We start from the raw sequence: 24,230 nt of genomic DNA, 5'->3' as shown, positions 1-24,230 counted from the left end.
TATCTGTCACAGAATCACATGACTGTTAGCACTTAACTCGTAGGCACAAAAATCCATGGTATTATTTGTACTTGCAACATCTAGATGACGGCTTTGAGTCGTGTACTTTGCTTGTAAGTGATGATCATGCCATCTCTGTTACAGAGGTGCTGAGAAAGGCTGCCATGGACTATGATGAACAGGTGATTGATTGCATGCTTTCTGACCCCTTCTCTAGGTCATGGCCCGGGCACACCGTCGCTAAGCAAACGCTAGGCTCTAGTTGGCCATCGCTCTCAGGCCTCGGTAGCCGTACTAAGCGTCTGCTCGGATATATTAGCCCGAGGAAACTTGTGCAAGGCGTAAGTCGCCTCCTCCTTAGAAGTGCCCACCTTGCCATCTCTTGACAGTTGACTTATTTCTCACGATATTCTCGCTATCATGTTGCGCTTCGTAGTTCTTTTAGCTGGTGTTTTGTTGTTAGTGTGCACCTATCTTTTAATTACGCTCTTGTGTGAGACACGCTGTCACCATTCATAGCTTTGTTAGCTTGCCAGGTCTTGATCGTCTGCTTGACAGCAGCGTCTTTATCATGGCTGATTAGTTTGGCTTGCAGTTTAGAAGTGTGTCTGGCCAGCTAGCTGCTTTGCTGTGGATACAGTAACGTTTGCAAATAGGTCAGGGTAAGTTACCCCCAGACGTTTGAATGGTTTTATTTTATGGGCAGAACTTTTTTGATGCATAATGAAACATTGCCTAACCGATGAGAAACTTACATTTGCCATATAGATAGTGTTGTACATATCGATAGTGTTGTACATATCGATAGTGTTGTACATATCGATAGTGTGGTACATATCGATAGTGTTGTACATATCGATAGTGTTGTACATATTTTTACTGAACATTTACAAATCAATTCTTCAAAACAAGCGAAATAGAGTTCAATATTGCTTGTAAATAGTTGCTGTATCTTCCTAGTCTTCTGCTCCTGGAGATACACAACTGAATTATTAGGCAGCTGGCAAGTCATAATACATAGTTCACAAGTTGTTAGCCTCAACTTTAGAAGCCCCTGTCACCGTGAAGTATCGGGAGGCTAAACGTTTTCATAAACTAGACTTTTCCTAGCAAACTGTGTCACATTTGCAATAAAGCCGCAATGACCAAAATGGGCCAATTTAGACTGTAAACCTAGTCATAATTGTTATGCTGCCACCCGTTGTGTTTCAGTCTTCGAACTGGAACAGTGAAGATGAGGAGTTGTCAGACCTAACTGGTATAGCCTCGGCTCTCAACAAGGCTGCTCTCAGGTCCCAGCGGAAGCGGCGTAAAGGTTTAATATAAGGATATTTATTTGATATAAGGAATAAAGCAATTGATATGCTAGTAATAACTTAGACTACTGATTCACTCATGAGTCTATGAATTTATGAGTCACACAGACCAGTAGCCGGCAAGTTGCATCAGGTTTGAAACACTCGCTAAGAGAAGTAGATAAAACCTGAGTAAAATATTTTAATTATTTTTGTATAAAATCATGCTGGAGTGTAGATCTTTAACTGTACTATTGATTAGGAAAATCTGACTTAAATCATTTTTGACTCGCGCATGGCTAAGGGGTTACCTACCCCTGACATTAATAACTTTTTAAGAGTGGCTAAAATAATGAATTTTCTAAAGCTTATATTGATGAGACCGATCAACAGTCAGTCACATATTTGCTATTAACGTATGACTAGCCGACTAGCTAACTAACGACGATCTTTCTAATGATCATTTTATTCCGCTATCAACGGAGCATGTTTTAAGTTATTCACTATCTCACACGATGAGCTTCATTAATACTTTATTTTGATCAGTGATCGCTATTTTATCCATTTTATTTCATCCAAATTTTTATCGATAGAGCATTCCAATAAAAACTTGCATACACATTTTCATTCAACGATTTCCTTTTCACAATACATTGGTGGCACTTGACAAAATGTTTTTATCAAACTCAGGATGAAACATGGAAAAAATTAATAAATGTGCTAGCTGAACTTTCATGTGATTCCTTGATTGGATTCGAAAGAAAAGACATTCAGTTATCTAATAAATATGCTGTTAGTATCATGAGGAAGTGACACAACGGCTAATATATATGTCAGAAGTCAGGATGCTGAATTCCATGTGAACCATATAAATGATAGAAATATTCATAGGTTAAAAGTGAGATATTACTGGTCAGTAAGTCCTACCTTGTTCTCTTTCATCCTTATCTTTACTGTTTATACTGTAAAGAGCAAAGGTGTGCACCAGCTCTATCCTAGATGGAGCAGTCGGCTGACTGGCATGCTACTCACTTTCATAAAGCACCTGCTCTATGTGCCATACTGACGCAGCCTTGCGGGCTCCATATGACATCAAGATTTACTGTAGTGAGGCTGTATATTTAGCTAATGTGTATTGGTGCTCATCTATATTTTGACACAGATCGCAAAAAAGCCTCCATCTTATACGGATCGTCAGCACCAGAGCTGTCGGGTAATCTAGACGACTATGTGGCTGAGATGCTCGATATGGTGGCAGAAGATGGACAAGAGGTACTAGACGAAAAGGAAGTAGTTATTCTCAGAGATGTGGATGACACGGTAGCACAGGAGGTCGTGAAGGTTCTAGGGCAGATGAGCAAGGCAGAGGCTGATGAAAAAGGAGGCATGTCAAGAACTGAGTTTTTAGTTTTGTTATCATTTAATCACTTGTCATATCTTATTAGGTTTGATTCAGTACTTTTTTAGCAAGATGAATGCCGATCACGAGGAAAGTATGTATCGACTTTTTGCATAAGTTGATACATACTGAGTTGATACAAATATTTCATCTGATTGGGACTGAATTTTGTTTTATTCAGTCCCTATAAGTTTATTTAGTAGTAAAAGTAGCAGTGACTGATGATTCAGATAGCGACTTTGATTTTATTGTAGCTAATTTTCTCAGTAAATGTGTAGAGAGAAACATTTCACGATGAATTTCCAAATTTTTCATCTCGAATTAAAAAAAAAATTTAAGATATTATCACCACTATTTACACATGTAAACACTATTCCGTCTAAGAAACATGTACTGATCAGTCTCATTTTTATTTCATGGCAATTGAATCAATACTTTTAAAATTACAGTCATACCTTGACATACGAGTTCCCCAACAGTTTCAACCTTGAGATACGAGAAAACTTTGAGATACGAGCATATGAGTAGTTCTCTATGCGGCTACTAAGTGGCAAAGTCTGCGAGAGGTTGCTTTCGAGAATAGCATTGCTCGGTCAGCATCGCTCGCTCGGTGTCCAACCAGTTCGAAAATTACTTTTAAAAAGGCCGGCTAAAAGTTATAGTGAAAGCGAGGCAAAAAAATGCCTATTCGGAAAAGGTAATAAAAAATTAAAACAAAGACAAAGTTATTGTTAAATTTAGTATAATATTAAACTTAGCTTTAAGCGTGTTTGGTCAGCTATATTCATTTAAGTTAAATTCTTAGTTTATGTAATGTTACGTAGCGTCACATGTGTCTATTGTACCGAGCGTGTTGATGTCAAGTCTCTCCGACATCTGCCGTTAACCATTACGTCTGTCTAATAGGTAAGAGCTCCATTTCGTACTGTATATAATATTGTTGCAATTTATTGCAGATGATAATCACTAGATAGATATTTGTTACTTTGTGAGGGTAGGTAGTGAATTACAACAATTAAAATACGTTTTTCGATCGTAATATTCTGTTTTATGTGTTTTTCATAGCATACGAACAGGTTAATTTTTATTTAGTTAATTCACTTAGAAAATATTGCTTTGATATATGAGAAAATTGACATACGAGCTTACTTCCAGTTTTTAATACTAGCAGCATTAAGCTTGTATGTCGAGGTATGACTGTGTGGTAAAAAGTATCGGCCCGTGTTCGAAACAGAAACTTCAGAAAATTAATAGCTGCCCTGCTAAAAAAATACGTAAGGATAAAGCTACAGGTCTAACGTGCTTGACCTGTGAACAACAAATGGAGGTTTTATTTCTAGAAAAGCTACTGGCTGCGGTGAGGAGGGTATCTAACCCTGCCCGGCTTTCTTTACTGAACTGACAATGCAGCTGAATAGGGTGTGTTTAGCCTGAAAAGAGTTTCGCAGGAAATTGTCAAGCTGAATATTACTGCTCAGTTTCACCATTTACTAGCTAGTGTTACCATGACAACCTTGTGCATGCATTTCTTGAGATTTATTCTGGTCTTTCATCCTAGCCTTATTTTCTGTTGCCAATGTATAAAACTGTAGGCGAGAGACTTGGTCATATGTTCAATGACTATCATTGCGATTCATAGGTGTACAGGCCATCATGCAGTCTATACTAGACAAGTACCGGGTTAGTGAAACTTGGAAACCTTGCGCAGAGCCTGCCAATATGCAGAGCGACCGAGAATGTGTGTCACAAAATCTGAACAATGACGAAGATAGTACGATAAATGCACATGCCGTGCTTGATAAACGCCCTACTTCAGGCACAGATGAAAAGGTAGACTGTAAAATGAGCTTTGACCAGAACTCGGATGCCGCGGGTGATGAACAGGATGAGCAGCCTCGATCACTAGCGAATGGGGAGACAAATCTGACTAGGGGTCGTGCTAACTCTGTGATCTCACATGCGTCTTCTCTCGAGGCTTATAGCACTGGCTCATCTGCTGATAACTCATTTGTCAGTACAGATAATGAAGATAGCCGAGAGCCGATTGCTGACGCAACAGAAAACGCTACTGTTGGCACTCCACTCCTCTCACCGCCCAAAATTATTATTACAGACTTTTCGTTCGATGAACCAACAGACATCTCTGTGGATGACCCCTTTGCTGGTGTGAAACAGACCTCAGCGGTATGTGTTGGATGTTGTCAGTGCAGAAATCGTCTTACTTTTGTGGTATGTTAGGATAATTTCAACCTTTCTTAAACTTCACAAGTTGTATCTTTGTTCTAGAGTGTGTCTCACTGCACAAAGGATAGACTGAAGTCTTTGGTGAGGAAGAGATCTGAGAGTTTGTCATACCCTTCATCTCCACAAAGTGAGGATACGGTACAAAATGTTGTGAAGAGACGAGCTAGTTCAGGCGAGCATCTTTCATTGGAGGCCATTACTTCCAGCATCCCACGTGTTCCCACTGCCTGTCCGCCGATCTTGGCAACTGACGGCGCAAATATTGTTGATGACAATGCAACCGACACTAATTGTAAGAACGTGGAGAAGAGAGAGCAACTCCCTCATGCGAATCACAATCTGTTAAATGAAGTTGAGAAGGAAGAAAGCTCAGCTGTAGCGGAAGCCAAACAATCATCAGAAAAACAAAAATTGTCTCGGAACAAAAGGCGGACACTTGTGAAGCCCTCCCTTAAAAATCTGCGCCCTGGTCCCAAGTCAATTAAACTACGACAATTGAGGAAATTGTTGTTTATGGAATATGATTCGGTAAAGTAGCTGTTATCGTAGATACTTTATCTATTTACACGCAGTTGACTGTTGCCATGATGACCTGTTAATGACCTTATTTGTCTGATTATCATGGTTACTGGTACAATTGAATTGAAGCGTGATGTGCCATATTCTAATTTGCAGGATATAAAATCTGAACACGACCTCATGTCCACTATACTATCACCTCCACCAGAATTTCCCAGTGATGAGGAATCATTTGGTATGAGCTTCCCAGGAAAATTTGTCTTCGCTAACAACTTTTACCAAAGACAGCATGACTATTTAGACTCAGGTAAATGCGAGCTGTATTCATCTCATTTTATGCTATTATTTATAAAAAGACAGAACGGAGTGCTGTTGCTTCCTTTAATATGTGGTACTGTGCTCTGATGGTGCGGCATCTGGCATAGCAGACCATGTGTGATGCTCAGTGTATCATGGATAATATGTACAAGGTACTATGGATACTATGTACGAGGTAAGTACTATGGATAATATGTACAAGGTACTGTGGATAATATGTACAAGGTACTATGGATAATATGTACGAGGTACTATGGATAATATGTACGAGGTACTATGAATGTTATGTACGAAGTACTATGGGTACTATGTACGAGGTACTATGGGTACTATGTACGAGGTACTATGGATACTATGTACAAGGTACTATGGATAATATGTACGAAATACTATAGATACTATGTACGAGGTACTATGGATACTATGTACGAGGTACTATGGATACTATGTACGAGGTACTATGGATACTATGTACGAGGTACATAGGATGTTATGGCATCAAATAAGCTACTATTATATATTTTATTATGGTTTTTTATTGAAGTGTCTACAGACTTGTGGATTCGGACTAGAGACAGAACACCAGAAGCGAGTGAATCTGAAAGTGACGAAGAGGTCGAGCGAATAGTCGCTCCACCCAATGTTAACTGCGTAGTGAGGGATTCCACCATTGCAGGCTCTTTACCTAACATTCTTAATGCCAAGGTATTGTCTTCTCTTGCCATGTATTAACAGTTCTTTACAGTATATACATAGGTGGTGATGTAGAGGCTGCCCCAGGATAGCATGTTTCACTCTATTAGTGTGGTTAACAGTTGTTCTTTACAATATATACCTAGGTAATGATAGAGAGGCTGCCCCAGGATAGCGACAGCGAAGAAGAGAGGGAAGCTGAGACCACAAGCAATGTTCCAGAACCATTTCATAGGGAACCATCGCCACCTGCTAGAGACATATCTAGGTAGTTTATATGTATTATCTGTCTCTCAGCTTGGTGTTTTTGGTATAAGCCGTGAAACACGAACTCTTTGAAATCTGCTAACGCGTGTGCAGCTAACTCATGCTTATACCCAATCATCTAACTGCCATGTAGCCATTTCTCATTTTAGTCGTATAGACTGTCTCAACTCATATAGATCGTATTATCTAATATCGACAGTCTGATACCATGTCGATCGTCTGGTAGCATATAGATCGTCTGGTAGCATATAGATTGTCTGGTAGCATATAGATTGTCTGGTAGTGTATAGATTGTCTGGTAGTGTATAGATTGTCTAGTAGCGTATAGATTGTCTGGTAGCGTATAGATCGTCTGGTAGCGTATAGATTGTCTGGTAGCGTATAGATCGTCTGGTACCGTATAGATCGTCTGGTACCATATAGATCATTTGGGTCCCATATAGATCATTTGGGTACCATATAGATTAGTGCTGGGCACGGGTAGTAATACTCGTTGAACTCACGGGTTTATCTTCTCTCGAGTATCGGGTAATAGAGATTTCGGTTTTTCGGGTTCGGGTTTTGACTTTCGAGTTCGAGTTTTGGTACACAGATCCGTCGAGTAGAGTGAACAAAAACTCGGTCTATTGCGCCCTGCGCTCTTAGTCTGGGGCCCCACAAGGCATTTCTGTGTCATTTTTTGTAAAGAGGCACGACAATGGGGTATAACGAGTCCTAAATTTAATAGATAGAATAAAGCATCTCATACCTTATTTACCATACCTACCGGATATATTGTTGTCAAGCAGTGATCACTTGTCATTAAAAGGTGAGTAGAAATACATAAATCAAATTTTATTTGCGCCATGCGCAATTAGCCAAATCAGCTTCATAAACAAATCTATGCCTTTTTAATACGGTGCGTATTCACTTTCACCAATAACACACAGGTCCTTAGTCTGTTTCTGCTATCGCCTTGTTAGAAATAGAAACTACTGTCAGCGTTGGTAGTAGCAGTAAAAATTTAATAACTCTATTTAAATTGATTACCACAGCTATCTATTATAGATTACATAATTTATTATAACCCAGTTTTACTAAGCCAACAAGCCTTACTAACGGAAAAAGCCGATAATGTAGTTTTTTTATGAGATTTGGAGCACCGCCTACAAACAGTCAGAGAGGTCCATAGCAAACCAATTAAAGTCATCGTAGGAACTCGCAGTGTTTGTCTTATGCAAATACTACACAGGATACTTGACAAAGATTGCTAGTGAGATAGCAAAGAGCTTCTCAAGTTGCAAAGAATCTCAAACCCCTGAAAAAACTAAGGTGAGATCATAGCAAACTCATTTACTTAATACTTCGATTAATAATATAACGATTCATCAATCAAAGATTAAATGCATTGCTTCATTGAAAATCTTGCGTTTCCTTCACCTAATTATGCGTTTTTTAAAACAAAGCTGCTTCTTGCTTGAGTATTGTTTGTTGGTGTTTACTGTAGTCAGCTGGATCGATGAGTGATAGATGTTGATTATAATGAATCATTGTCAAACTTCTCAGTCCATATTTTACATATTGGTTCTAAACTATACAATAAATTACTCTGCCATATGTATTGTTGCTGTGTCTGTAGACACTCCGTATTTCATACAATCAATGGCCTAATGCAACTTGTTTAATTTTTTTAGGCTAAGACAGGAGCACTACATAACATTACATGTATTAGCTACTTATATTCTTGGGCTTCATAAATAGAATACCTATTGTATATATTTTTAATAAACCAGTAATATTGGATTATTTGTTATATAGCATGCCTCTGCTGATCATTATTAAGACTTAGCTCGCCTATTTATAAAATTGGAAACTGTATTGCTTTTAGAAACGTCAAACCAATTTCAACACAGAGTGTAGTACCTTCATGCAATTGTATGATTATTATTTGACTGATGGTTTGGTTAGTTTTAAATTATTATATTGTGTCATGCAGAACTTATACTGTATTATTGTGTTATTACATTTTATTCTGGTGTATCGTGTTATAATAACTGTATTGTATTGAACTGCGTTGCATTGAATTGTGTTATAGGATTTATGTGTTGCATTATGTTGTGCCATATTATTTATTGATACATATTTCATTGTATTTTAATCTATTGCGTCATATTGTATTGTTGTAGTGCTCACATATCAATTATTACCTTACAGAAGTATGTGACATATGAGTTAACTAAATATTGTTGTGACAAGAGCCAAAGGGTGTCTATATATTCTTTTTATGCAGGGCTATGCATATTGCCTACATATCTAAATCAGTCCTGTACCTCTTTCTATTTTTAAGAAAGTTTTAAATTTATATCTACATTCTTTGATAGATGGGTTTTTCTGATAGGTTATGATGTATATTTATTGCACCATAAACATAAGCTTTTTTATGTCTATATGATAATTTTGTATTTTGAACTCATTGTCTTTAATGGATGGGATTCTTTACTTTGTAGTCAGCCGCCAGAGACTCAACATGACAGACATTTCTCGCTGTCATCTTAGCCACTGGTCTGCCAGGAACCCTAGCCTAGCCTAACTTAACCCAGCTACTGATTGACAGGCTATATTGTATACCTCATTGGATACACTGGTTGTGGCGCAGACCAACTAATGAATAATGTTTAATTTTTTAAATGAAATTATTACATTGCTGGGCAACATGTGACAAGCATAAAATATTTATTATTTTTATTTTAGTACTTTCTGCTGGTACATGTTATTTACTTTTTGTTTAACTGGTATTTACATGCCAAATTTTTTGTTCAGTTTTAGATTTATTGTACTGGTAGCGTGTTAAAACAATATTTCAGCAGTATGTTCGATGACAACTAACTTTCTGGATGATTAATTAATATCATAGGACTTTGTATGTATATCTTGGTACAATGTATGATTATTATATGATGTAGCATGTTTACCTAGGTGCACAGTCTGTTTATCATGATACATCGAAAACTTTCAATTGATTCTAAAAAACATATTGCAAAGTATTTAATAAAACTATTACATAATTATAATCTTGAAGCCCATCATCACTCTCTATCTGATTACCATCCTCAATCCCCTCGATCGTTTAATTGCTGCAGTCTACACAACCACATAGACTTGTACAAAATCTTTTTGCATGGGCAACTGGTCCATTAGACAAACTGCCTGGGAATAGCTCTGTGCTCACTAGGAAATCATTGCACAGATTTCCCATCATCGTCTTTACTCTAGTGAGGGATTGTGGGATCTGGTGGCATGATTAATGGTTGAACTGCCCACTGCCATATTGCTGCTTGGCAATTGATCCTCATTAAATGCTGACGGAGAGAAGCCTCTTGGTGGAAGGGTTTTCTCATAAGATGCCCTTGGTGAGAACAACCTGTATCTGATATCGGCTAGACTTGTAGAATGAGGCTGGCCTTAAAGATGCAATGTTGAGCGTGTTAGTTCGTTAAACAACTCTTTATCCATTAGACTGGTATTTGATTATAGTGAATTATACAATCCATGATAGATAGCTTGGGAAATTGGTATAAATAGTGAATTACAGTTTTCGACTGTTACTACCAATGCTGGCGAGTCGCTCGGCTGACCGGAGACAGACTACTAACCTAATTGCTATCGGGGTAATTTTATAGCCCCATACTACAACATGACGTAAATGTTGGTCTACGACTCTGATTAGCTGGTTAGACTGATTGCACACGGCGTAAGAAAGATTTTATTTTTGTATTACTACTCAACGTTAAATGGCCAATTACTCTTAGCTTATCAACTAAAATAGCAGTAGGAGACCGGATTAATAATGACTAGGTTAAAACATGCTTAAATATTAAGCTACCATAGACCCTATCTTCTGCCGCCTGTTGACACGAAAATGCCCTGTGGCCCCCAGACTATCTCGACTGTTTAACAATCCACATGTTAACGCTGTGAGTACGAATGTCAGTCGATAAAAAACAGTGAAAAATAATAAATAAATTAAAAAGAAATATAATTGCTTTGTAAATTTGAAGATATGTCTGTTAAGAAAATTTAAACATAAAATCTGTATCAACAAATGTGATACCCGAAAAACCTGTAGGCAAAGAAATACCCGAGCCTAGCACTACTAGCTACCCGTTACTCGAAAAACCCGAACAGAAGGGGGCGAGTCTAAACCCGTTGGCCAAGAAGTACTCGTGCCCAGCACTAATATAGATCATTTGGGTACCATATAGATTGTCTGGTACCATATAGATCGTCTCGTACCATATAGATCGTCTAATAGCATATGGATCGTCTGGCAGCATATAGATCGTCTGGTACCATATAGATTGTCTGGTACCATATAGATCGTCTGAGAGCATATAGATCGTCTGGTAGCATATAGATCGTCTGGTAGCATATAGATCGTCTGGTAGCATATAGGTTGTCTGGTAGCATATAGATTGTCTGGTAGCATATAGATCGTCTGGTAGCATATAGATCGTCTGGTAGCATATAGATCGTCTGGTAGCATATAGATCGTCTGGTAGCATATAGATCGTCTGGTAGCATATAGATCGTCTGGTATCATATAGATCGTCTCGTCCTATATTATTTCTGCTAATTTCTCTCTTCACTTGATTAGCTTTATCACCCTCTACAGCATCGAGTCTATCAGTTATCCTTACTTTGTACTTGGGTGCTTTATTTCTCTACATATTTGAGCGTATCGTCATCCCATTATTCCAAATTATCAACTCAGAGAAGATGTACTGGTCTCTAGTTGGTCTCTAAAGAACTGGTTGTTACCTTTAGATTTACTCAGAGTTTAGGCTCCGTCTGACATTTTGTATCCCCATCTCACCTTACCTCGCTCTTTGCCATTCAGGGAAGTGCGCAAAGACATGATCAACTATTGTGAAGATGAAGATAGCTCAAGTACCGATGAAGAGGAAGTCTGCAAGCCAAGAGTTAACCTACGGCACCGAGAGAAGATCAATTACAATGAGGCGACACTTGCTGCTGGAGACGACAGCGATGCTCCTGCACTGAAGCATAGGTATGTTGTTGGCTTCTGAGATGGGTTTGTGGATATGACACACTGAAGGCTACCAGCAATAGTCTGTGCCGTTAATGACATTCTCACTAAGATGCTAAGCGAGAAGAGGAGAGTAGACAAAATGGATAATTTCTTTGCAAGCTTGTTCGATGCAATCATTTGTTGAGTGATAATCCGAGCTTTTGATTAAGTGAGAATTGGTTGATTTCGATATAACTGACTGCAGGAGAAGGCAGGGTAAGCCGAGACCTATGACAGGAAAGGTTATGGTAGACAGCGAAGGTTCTGTAAAGAGCCGGACAGAAAACATCCCGAGTGAACTGCAAAAGACCATATCTGATGCCATACGGAAAGCACGGAATAGGGAGGCCATTCCCTCTGTCACCTCTTTAAACCAGGGGTATGCCGGGGCAGCACAAACTGGTAAGTTTCTCAATTCTTGCCTCTGATTGCAGCAATTATTGTTTATTATTGCTATCCCTAGTATGCTGGCAGTCTGATGTGTCGTGAGAGATCATCAGGTGTAATAACTGAGTGTACAATTATTCTTCAATTTGACAGGGTGGTTGAGTGGCGCATTTGGTAGCACGCATGGCTGCAAAATGGAATATCGAAGTTCAATTCCTGTGTGAGGCAATCCTTTTTCTTAATGCTCTTAGCGTAGCTCCGTAGAGACAGACGGAAGGACACAGCTCTTAATATAGTAAATACTACTTGTTTCCAGTTAATTGGAGAGCTGGTTTAAACTTGTAGCTGTTTGCGCTGCTCAAAGAATCCCCAGCAAACTGTACTGCACCACTAGATCAAAAACAGTAACAACCAGAGTTGTATCCGAAATCGCTTTCATTTAAAATCAAATCAGTTGCAAAATGATTTGCTTCACATCCAATCACCTACGCAGGTCTAATGATATCTAACAAATCAAATCACTCAATAATGAATTGAAAATATTTGACAAATTATTGAGTACAGAAACACGTAAAAAGGAAAGCAGATGTTCAACAAGATAGGGTGGGTTAGTATAAGTCTCCTCTTTTCTTCTCATCAGTTGATCAAGAAGATAAGGTGGGTTAGTATAAGTCTCCTCTTTTCTTCTCATGAGCTGATCAACAAAATAGGGTGGGTTAGTATAAGTCTCCTCTTTTCTTCTCATCAGTTGATCAAGAAGATTGGGTGAGTTAGTATAAGTCTCCTCTTTTCTTCTCGTGAGCTGATCAACAAGATAGGGTGGGTTAGTATAAGTCTCCTCTTTTCTTCTCATCAGTTGATCAAGAAGATAGGGTGGGTTAGTATAAGTCTCCTCTTTTCTTCTCATAAGTTGATCAACAAGATAGGGTGAGTTAGTATAAGTCTCCCCTTTATTCTCATCAGTTGATCAACAAGATAGGGTGGGTTAGTATAAGTCTCCTCTTTTCTTCTCATAAGTTGATCAAGAAGATAGGGTGGGTTAGTATAAGTCTCCTCTTTTCTTCTCATGAGCTGATCAACAAGATAGGGTGGGTTAGTATAGGTCTCCTCTTTTCTTCTCATCAGTTGATCAACAAGATAGGGTGGGTTAGTATAGGTCTCCTCTTTTCTTCTCATCAGTTGATCAAGAAGATAGGGTGGGTTAGTATAAGTCTCCTCTTTTCTTCTCATGAGCTGATCAACAAGATAGGGTGGGTTAGTATAGGTCTCCTCTTTTCTTCTCATCAGTTGATCAACAAGATAGGGTGGGTTAGTATAGGTCTCCTCTTTTCTTCTCATCAGTTGATCAACAAGATTGGATGAGTTAGTATAAGTCTCCTCTTTTCTTCTCATCAGTTGATCAAGAAGATTGGGTGAGTTAGTATAAGTCTCCTCTTTTCTTCTCATAAGTTGATCAAGAAGATAGGGTGGGTTAGTATAAGTCTCCTCTTTTCTTCTCATCAGTTGATCAAGAAGCTAGGGTGGGTTAGTATAAGTCTCTTTTCTTCTCATCAATTGATCAACAAGATAGGGTGGGTTAGTATAAATCTCCTCTTTTCTTCTCATGAGTTGATCAACAAGATAGGGTGGGTTAGTATAAGTCTCCTCTTTTCTTCTCATCAGTTGATTAACAAGATAGGGTGGGTTAGTATAAGTCTCCTCTTCTTCTCATCAGTTGGTTGAACAATGATGTTATATATTATACTGCATACAGGTAATAGTAATAATTAGACGACCAAAGAAATATTTGATTTTTAGCATCATGTGTCATGATGCTGGAAATAGGCAGGAATAGGCAATTCTCTCAGCCCACGTTTGCATAACATCTGTCCCAGTCTATTAAGTCAGTGCGAGGAACGTTATCATGTATAATAAAATTTTACCCCTGTAGATATAGCTACTCTAAAAACATTAGGTCGGGTGTTTTAATACCAACATCATGTTACCCGAACTGCGTACGATGAGAATTTTATGACGGCTAAGCAGTTTGGGACAATATACTTCCGTTTAATATCCGATTAGCAGTAAGGTGATGCCCGTGATTGCTTTAGATTTCAATCAGATAGCTGACAGGTGAGAGCTGAGGAGGCTAGTTTTAGAAACCTGACAGAGTATTGAAGCCAAACATTTTGGGTTACTTAGTGGAAGGCGCAGAGTATGTGTGTGAAACCTTGGATGAAATTAGCTAACAATTGTGGAATCGCATAGTGTTTATGCAGACTAACAGGCACACATACAGACACATGCATAGATGTGCACAGACACATGCCCCCGGATATACACACCCATACACAGACGTACACACAGACATGTATACACTCGCGCGGACACACTCGCGTGGACACACTCGCGCGGACACACTCGCGCGGACACACTCGCGCGGACACACTCGCGCGGACACAGATGCGCGTGACCAGAGCTGTATCGAATCACTTTTATTTAAAATCAAATGGATACAGCGCGGACACACATGAGTACAGACACAAGCGCGTACAGACCCACATGCGTACAGACACACGCATGTACTGACACACACACGCGCGTACAGACACACACTCGTACAGACACACACTCGTACAGACACACACACTCGTCTCCTATGGTCATCCCAACCATATTCTCATACATGCACCGTACCTGTGTGGCAGTGTGTATATTACAGTGTGGCTTTGATATTCATAGTAGCTGTGAAAAGGTGCCCGAATGATTTATTATCACCATTGTCATAGATTAGGTTGTGATGTAATATCACTAGTATCTCTGCCTAGTGCCACTAGGTTGGTACCCACTAGTATCTCTGTCTAGTGCCACTAGGTTTGTACCCACTAGTATCTCTGCCTAGTGCCACTAGGTTTGTACCCACTAGTATCTCTGTCTAGTGCCACTAGGTTGGTACCCACTAGTATCTGTGTCTAGTGCTACTAGGTTGGTACCCACTAGTATCTCTGTCTAGTGCCACTAGGTTTGTACCCACTAGTATCTCTGCCTAGTGCCACTAGGTTGGTACCCACTAGTATCTCTGCCTAGTGCCACTAGGTTGGTACCCACTAGTATCTCTGCCTAGTGCCACTAGGTTGGTACCCACTAGTATCTCTGCCTAGTGCCACTAGGTTGGTACCCACTAGTATCTCTGCCTAGTGCCACTAGGTTTGTACCCACTAGTATCTGTGTCTAGTGCCACTAGGTTGGTACCCACTAGTATCTCTGCCTAGTGCCACTAGGTTGGTACCCACTAGTATCTCTGTCTAGTGCCACTAGGTTGGTACCCACTAGTATCTCTGCCTAGTGTCACTAGGTTGGTACCCACTAGTATCTCTGCCTAGTGCCACTAGGTTGGTACCCACTAGTATCTCTGCCTAGTGCCACTAGGTTTGTACCCACTAGTATCTGTGTCTAGTGCCACTAGGTTGGTACCCACTAGTATCTCTGCCTAGTGCCACTAGGTTGGTACCCACTAGTATCTCTGTCTAGTGCCACTAGGTTTGTACCCACTAGTATCTCTGCCTAGTGCCACTAGGTTTGTACCCACTAGTATCTCTGCCTAGTGTCACTAGGTTGGTACCCACTGGTATCTCTGCCTAGTGCCACTAGGTTGGTACCCACTAGTATCTCTGCCTAGTGCCACTAGGTTGGTACCCACTAGTATCTCTGCCTAGTGCCACTAGGTTTGTACCCACTAGTATCTCTGCCTAGTGCTACTAGGTTGGTACCATAGAGTTATCTCCCCCTAGAGTGATAACTACACGAGCGTTTCCGGTGCCAGCAAGGAGCGTTTAGGCCACGCCTCTTTTCTGCGCTAGTCAGTCGTAGTGATTGACTAGATCAATAACATCAGCCATGAATGGGTTAAACAAGGATCATGAATTCCAGTTGAGATAGTAATTAATGCTCATATTAAAGAAATGATGATTATAGTTTATTACTCTAATATATGCTTATTATTTAAAGCAATTCAATACCTACCAGAGATTGCTAAACATATGGAAATTTTTACTTTTCCATTTCCATAAACATAAATATTTCCATAATTTTAGGGAAATGAATATGAAAATATTATTTTACAAGTATGGAAATGGTATGAAAATGGAAATAATATGGAAATGAATTATGGAAATGCTATGGAAATGGAAATAATATGGAAATGAATTATGGAATTGGAATTAATATGGAAATGAATTATGGAACTTTTATGGAAATGGAAATAATATGGAAATGGAAATACTATGGAAATGAAGTAGGGAAATGGAATTAATATGGAAATGAATTATGGAAATAGAAATAATATGGAAAAGGAAATAATATGGAAATGAGTTATGGAAATGGAATTAATATGGAAATGAATTATGGAAATGGAAATAATATGGAAATGGAAATAATATGGAAATGAATTAATGGAAATAGAATTAATATGGAAATGAATTATGGAACTTTTATGGAAATGGAAATAATATGGAAATGAATTATGGAAATGTTATGGAAATAGTATGGAAATGAAGTAAGGAAATGTTATGGAAATAGAAATAATATGGAAATGAATTATGAAAATGGAAATTGTGACATACACGTAATCCCTGATACCTACATGACTTGCCAAGGCACTGAATAGATAGTGAGTGAAAGTGAAGGTAATGCAAGCAGTTACTCATAGATAAAATACATAGTCATACTGGGGTTGTATTGCATTGGTGTGAAGGGAATCTAATCAACTGCCATCAACTATGAGCTGTACTACCTAGTGTTGCCCGAGTAATAAAAAAGTATTTGAACAGAAAATTTATTTTTATATAACATTTACTATTCTAACTTTTAAACTTCATATCATGAGAAAATATTTTTAAGCAGTTTAAATGAATTAAGAGGAAAAAGAAAACAACTCTAAAGGTTTGCAAGCTTTTTCAAACAACTACAACTTTTAAATTTCATATCATGAAAGAAGTGTTTTGTTGAAATAAATTAGGAGAAAAAATAAAACTGTAAATGTGTTTAAATGTAAAATAATTAGCAAGTAATAGCTAAATATAATCTGTTTAGCTATGATTACAATGAAAAATTATTTAATAAATAAGGTAATAAAAAAGTCTATTTTATTTTTATATAATTATAGTTAGTAGAATTAAGTATAATTTATTGTTATTTAACATATAACAACATTTACCACTTTAACTTTCAAACTACATATTATGAAAAGTGTTTTGTGTAATTGAAATAAATGAAGAGAAGAGAGAAAATAGAAACAACTGTAAATGTTTTCAAGCTTTTTCAAACAACTACAACTTTTAAACTTCATATCATGAAAGAAGTTTTTTGTTAAAATGAATTAAGAAGAAAAAAGAAACTGCAAATGTGTTTAAATGTAAAATAATTAGCAAGTAATGCTAAATATAACCTGTTTAGCTATGATTACAATAAAACATTATTGTAATCATAGCTAATTTTTATTACTTTATTTAATAAATAAAGTAATAAAAAGTCTATTTTATTTTTAAATAATTATAATTTAGTATAATTAAGTATAATTTATTTTTATCTAACATATAACAACATTTGCCACTCTAACTTTCAAACTTTTCGCTTGCTTACATCAAGCAAAGATGTCCACTAACTAGTGGACATATTTGCTTCAAGCTAGTCTATGTATTTGATTGATATGTATTGAAATCTAAGATTACATGCAAGGGCTGTTTGTGAACCGAGGTGACAATGAATCACTCTATCACCATACAATGTCAATACTTTCAGTTGATGGGTCAATACTTTCAGTTGATGGCAGTCGATTAGCTTCCCATCACACCAATGTAATACAACCCCAGTATGACTATCTATCTTATCTATAAATAACCAATGATATACAGCCCCTCATGTGTGGGGCCTGTAGATCATTGGAGTAACTGATTGCATTAACTCACTTACTTAACACTATCTATTCAGTGCCTTTGTAATGCATGTAGGTATTGAATTGCTTTAAATAATAAGCATATATTAGAGTAATAAACTATAATCATCATTTCTTTAATATGAGCAATAATTACTATCTTAACTAAAAATTCATGATCATTCTCATGGCTGATGTTATTGTTCTGTCAATCACTGCGATTGACTAGCACAAAAAAGGGGCGTGGCCTAAACGCTCCTTGTTGGCACCGGAAACGCTCGTGTTGTTGAATGCACAGTTATCACTCTAGGGGGAGATAACTCTATGGTTGGTATCCACTAGTATCTGTGTCTAGTGCCACTAAGTTGTTACCCAGAATTGTCTCAGAATAATTGTAAACTCCAAAACATTGTTTTCATTGGCTGTCATCATTCATATTATAAGTTCTTTTATAATTGAGCTGTTGGTTGAAGTAGGCTGCCTTTTTCAGGAAATTATCAGCTTCGAGGCCAGACCAGCTATAGTAGTACATTGCTGGCCGATAGGTCGAAGCTATCTGACCAGATAGTCCCACAGCATAGACTAAAGGGGAAACACCGTGAGTTTTTACTCCCACCTCTTACGGCGATTTGGCTATTCGATGTATATACAGTACAGTGCACCCTTGCGATACGATTTTGATCCGTTCCAGGGTCGGCATCGTATGATGGAAAAATCGTATGTAGGGGCATAGAAACCATAGTAATTATATAATGCGAGCATTCCCTGGTAAAAGTCGTCAAAATTGTATATAAGTGATGTACATGTTAAAAATTAGGAACAAAGTCATAGGCTAACCTTAGTAACTATAGTTACCTACAGTAACTTTATTATACATGTATTTAGTAAATTTACTGGTTATGATTTGCATTAAAATGTAACGTTACAATGTGCTATGAGCAATACTACGTAGCGTAGAAAGTATTTACTTTCAAGAAAGACGCACATATAGCAAAAACTTTGAATTCACTTCAGGTAAGTTTAGCTTACTAAACACTTGAAGCCAAGTTTTAGTATAAATTTTTTTATTTTGCCGAGTTTCAACTTTTTATCACTAAAATTTTATCACTTATCAGTTTCTGTCTTCGCTTTCACTATAACTTTTAGCGGACCTGTTTAAAGCCTTTTTCAACCTTATTTGGCAAGAAACCCCGAACGATGCAACTTTTGTAATGAATAGATTCTTGTTAGCAGGTTAAAAGAAGTTGTTTAACCACTGACCTGTTTGAAGGAATCGTAACTTAAACTTTGCTACTGGTTGTAAAAAAAATATTATCGTCTTACACACAAGAATTGCTGAACTAAGAGAAATCGTTCATCATCTCTTTCAGGCGTTGTGAAAATATTTTCGGCGAACAGCATTTCGGCGTCTTTGTTATTTTGACATACGTAATAAGCCCACCAATTTCCAAATTTGAACTCCAGCGAAAATTTTGTTGAATTTGTGTGGTTAAATAAGACTCGTATGGTGATGTGAAAAAAATCATCATATTCTACTTTGTAAAGTGAAAAAAATTATATATCAAGGTAATTGTATCCGGAGGGTGCACTGTAAGGGTGCACTGAACTTCACTACTAACATATTTATTAGTAACGAAGTGTTTTATCTAAAGTTATAGTCTGTTTTACTGATTACATATATATTTATAGGTATATATATATATATATATAGGTATATATGTATATATATATATATATATATATATATATATATATATATATATATATATATATATATATATATATATATATATATATATATATATATATATATTGCATGCTTTACACATGGGGCAGGCTGATGTCAACTGGCACAAGCTGTATTCTGAATATTTTATCATACCGAGTGAGGTTATTAATTTTTACACAGAAATAATTGTTCTGTGTAAACTTCGTCAGTATTTGTGGATCATTTTCTAGCAGGTATTTTTTACGAAAACATTCTCTGTTATTCTCTTATTTAACCTTCAATCCCTATGAAACGGTTTGCTGTGCTGTAGAGAAGTGCGAGCTCGCTGCATTGTCTCCCTCAACCAGAAAGACGGTGCTGCCACAAGCTGCTGCCGAGGAAGAGATCATCGTGCAGCGATCTATAGAGGATACTCCTGCCATGAAAGTGACGGATCCTTCTTCAACTTTTCTAGTGTTTGAGATTAGCAGTGATGATGGATTCAAAGTACGAGCGGATAACTGGGATGGTAAGTGGCTAAGATATAAATACTAAGGCACCATGCAGTGGATAGACTAGCGACACTCTTAGTTGTCGAAGAGCTATGCTGGGCCAACGGGCGGATCATATTTCTATAGGGCTCTATAGAAGAGCCATGGTTGTGCAACGCCTTATGTCAAGGTCGAGCATATCCTATGCGCATGCACAAGTGTGATGCCTGTTGGTCATTAAGGCCGTTTCCCTGGCACAAAGATGGGCATTGCATGGGTGTTTTGCTTCAAAACAACGACACTGAATCGTGACAGAATAAGAGCGACTTAGCTGTTTCCATGATGACATATGAGCGCTGTATGAAGGTGTGTGCCTACGCTATCGCTGAATGGAGACTTGACAAAATTTGTAATAGTTGGCAAGATTCTCATTTTGGTATAGGTAAGATTATTATGAGAATCAGCAGATTTCGAAACCTTTTATTAAAATTTAACTAGAAATATAGTTTATTATCATAATCTCCAAATTTTATTCTATCATAGACTACAATATAATAAATATTTGCTTGAAAATGAAATTAAAATAAATTTTTTGTTGGTTGTTTAGGAGGCGAAGGTAATGCGTCTTGAAATATCATTCTGCTTTTACCATTGTTATTCTTTGTATAAAGATAAAATATACATTCCAAAATGTTCTCAAAGTGATGTGAAGCAACTTTTGTTACAGTTTAGATACAATTCACCAGTATTTTAATCTCCAAGCACCAGTTTTACAGTAATTAACACCTGCTATACAGCGTCATTCTCGCCATTGAAATTCGCGATAATAATAGGCTCACTTGTAAAAATTATTATAATTACCTCACTACTCCATCTAGACAAACTTTTAGTAAAATAGGAAATACGACACTTCTAGCATTTTTTCTGCAATAATAATTGGTCTTGAAGCACCAGCATTGCAAAAAATTTACCTTGTGAAAATGACACTGCTATTTAACTATGATTATTATGCCAGCAGCGCTAATCTAAAATCATCCCTATCTCCATCATTCAACGATGAAAAAGAGTTGTATACTTCATAGGCAAAATAGAACATGAAGAAAATGGCAGAAGAGATAATTGCGAATTGCTCGCTATTGGTTTCAATAACATAGACCAGCTTTAATCCTATAGTACTGTTGATGAGAGTGTGTATCAACAGCGACGATCCTATAGTACTGTTGATGAGAGTGTGTATCAACAGCGACGATCCTATAGTACTGTTGATGAGAGTGTGTATCAACAGCGATGATCCTATAGTACTGTTGATGAGAGTGTGTATCAACAGCGACGATCCTATAGTACTGTTGATGAGAGTGTGTATCAACAGCGACGATCCTATAGTACTGTTGATGAGAGTGTGTATCAACAGCGACGATCGTCACAGTATCCACTCTTTAACATAGACCAGCTTTAATCTTATAGTACTGTTGATGAGAGTGTGTATCAACAGCGACGATCGTCACAGTATCCATTCTTTAACATAGACCAGCTTTAATCCTATAGTACTGTTGATGAGAGTGTGTATCAACAGCGACGATCGTCACAGTAGCCACTCTTTAACATAGACCAGCTTTAATCTTATAGTACTGTTGATGAGAGTGTGTATCAACAGCGACGATCGTCACAGTATCCATTCTTTAGTGTATCACCACATTTCCGTGAGCGATTTGGTATGTGAACAAATACCAAGACGGGTAGTAAATTTTCATCAAATATAATATACTGTTTGCTCTCTGCTTGTCTCCCATTAATAAGTAAGTTGTGTTTTAGAGATATATTTGTGGCTTGTTATGTTTTTGGTAATAACGATATAGGATGGCAATCATTAGAAAAACTTATTAATTTTATTTTCAACGATATAAATATTACAGTCATACCTTGAAATACGAGCTTGTTGTGTTTGGGGATTGAGCTCGTATATCAATTTTTCCGAGCCTCAAAGCAATATTTCTTATATAAAATAACTTAACATATTAATATGTACCCATACTTTGAAAAACCCACCTCAAAACAAGATATTAAGATGGACAATGTGTTTTTAGTTGTTGCTATTCACTACCCATGCTCACAAAGTATCAAATACCTATTTAGTGGTTATAATCTGCAATAAAATATAGCAATATTATGTACAGTAACGTCTAACCTTTAAAACAGACGTAACAGCTAACGGCGTTGTGAGAGAGACTTGGCAGCAATGTGTTTTGTACACTACTTTTGTGACGCTGTGTAATATAAGATGAACTTAACATTCAACTTAAATTAATTTACATACTTAAAAATAAGTTTGAATCTTACTCTAAACTTAATTCTAATTTTGTCTTCGTTTTCATTGTTCTTATCTTCCAGCTCTTTTTGCCTCTTTTCACCTTAATTTTTAGCCAGCCTTTTTTAAACTTTTCAAACTGATCTGACGAGGAAGCTGTTCATGAAAGCGGCCTCTCGCATACTCGGTCACTTAGCAGCCGCATCAGGAACTGTCTCGTATGCCCTTATCGCAAATTTATCTCGTATCTCATGGCGCAAACTTGCTTGAAATTTGCTCATATCTCAAATTTCTCAAAGGTTGGGGCACTTAGGGATATTATGTTGGGGGTATGTAGGGGTATGACTACCAGTATATTGTTTCTAAATTATAACTTGTTTATTTTTACATTCAATTGAATAGTATTTTTTAAATATAATACCTAACACGTATGTCATACTTATTTTTACATATTATACTTATATTAGTATTATATTATATTAATTATTTATTTGGTCCTAATATACCGCTTACATTTATTATCTGAATAATAGTAATTATATTATTTCTAAATATGATATAATAACATTAATAAGTTATATTATTAACTAATATAAATATTACTATACTACATTAAAATATTACCTCCTAGGCTCATATTACAATTGCTACTAGTAAATACTTATTACTAGTGTTTCAAATGTTAGTTATTAAGAATTTTACGAGTCATGGCATGGGTTAATGTTTAGTTAGTGGAATTCATAAGAAAAAAGTTACATATATTCAATAAATCTAGGTACATTTATTAATTTTAGCATCTGTTTATTGGCTCAATTTTGTTTGAATTTAATTTATATCTTTTGATTTAATAAGAGAAATGTTAATTTTATACATCAGTCGATGGCATAACTTTTTTGTTTAGATCAGTTTAGGAACAAATTACTATAATAGCTATTTAGGCTACCAGGTATAATAGGCTACTGGTGCAAGTAACATATGCCATTTCAAACAGCCCTTTAAGAAACATCCCACGTGAATTGAAAAGGGGCAAGTTACTGAATGCTATGCAAAGAGCAGAAAGAAAAGGCGAACAACAAGCAGTGGTGTCATGATTATTATTACAATACGACTGAGAAGAGACTAACTAAGAGAGATGAAGTATGAAGTTTACAACGCACCAAAATAGTGTACAATGCACACTCAAGATAAGATAACCCTGATATACGATTTTTTCACCTTACGAAGTGGAACATGATATTTTTTCACCTCCCTATACCAATCTTATTTCACCGTAAGAATTCAACAAAATTTTCGCCCGAGTACAATTTGACAGTTGGTGTGCTTATTACGTACGTCAAAATAACAAAGACGTCGATCTGCTGTTTGCTAAAAACATTTTCACAACAATCGAAAAAAACATGATGACTGATTTCTCTCAGCTCAGAAATTTTGCCCGTCTCTCGCCCGTCTCTCTTTCGCCCGTCTCTCTCTCGCCCGTCTCTCTCTCGCCCGTCTCTCTCTCGCCCGTCTCTCTCTCGCCCGTCTCTCTCTCGCCCGTCTCTCTCTCGCCCGTCTTTCTCTCGCCCGTCTTTCTCTCGCCCGTCTCTCTCTCGCCCGTCTCTCTCTCTCGCCCGTCTCTCTCTCTC

The 24,230-nt window shown here is 37.3% G+C and overlaps 1 protein-coding gene across 1 annotated transcript in view; it reads left to right on the top strand.

The window, feature by feature from the left end:
* LOC137390554 (histone-lysine N-methyltransferase 2A-like) overlaps positions 1–24,230 on the top strand; it is a 58,073-nt gene that overhangs the window by 27,642 nt on the left and 6,201 nt on the right. The window contains exons 24-35 of the mRNA XM_068076881.1: positions 145–194; positions 1,222–1,315; positions 2,458–2,679; positions 4,334–4,878; positions 4,981–5,466; positions 5,614–5,764; positions 6,320–6,480; positions 6,615–6,736; positions 11,612–11,782; positions 12,009–12,205; positions 18,592–18,699; positions 20,141–20,338. Coding sequence (XP_067932982.1) covers positions 145–194; positions 1,222–1,315; positions 2,458–2,679; positions 4,334–4,878; positions 4,981–5,466; positions 5,614–5,764; positions 6,320–6,480; positions 6,615–6,736; positions 11,612–11,782; positions 12,009–12,205; positions 18,592–18,699; positions 20,141–20,338 — 2,505 coding nt within the window. The remainder of the gene's footprint in view (positions 1–144; positions 195–1,221; positions 1,316–2,457; positions 2,680–4,333; positions 4,879–4,980; positions 5,467–5,613; positions 5,765–6,319; positions 6,481–6,614; positions 6,737–11,611; positions 11,783–12,008; positions 12,206–18,591; positions 18,700–20,140; positions 20,339–24,230) is intronic.

This window comes from Watersipora subatra, chromosome 3 (genome assembly GCF_963576615.1).
Source record: "Watersipora subatra chromosome 3, tzWatSuba1.1, whole genome shotgun sequence".
Lineage (NCBI taxonomy): Eukaryota > Metazoa > Bryozoa > Gymnolaemata > Cheilostomatida > Watersiporidae > Watersipora > Watersipora subatra.
Note: the sequence above shows the minus strand (reverse complement) of the source record. Positions and strands in the feature narration are given on the sequence as shown.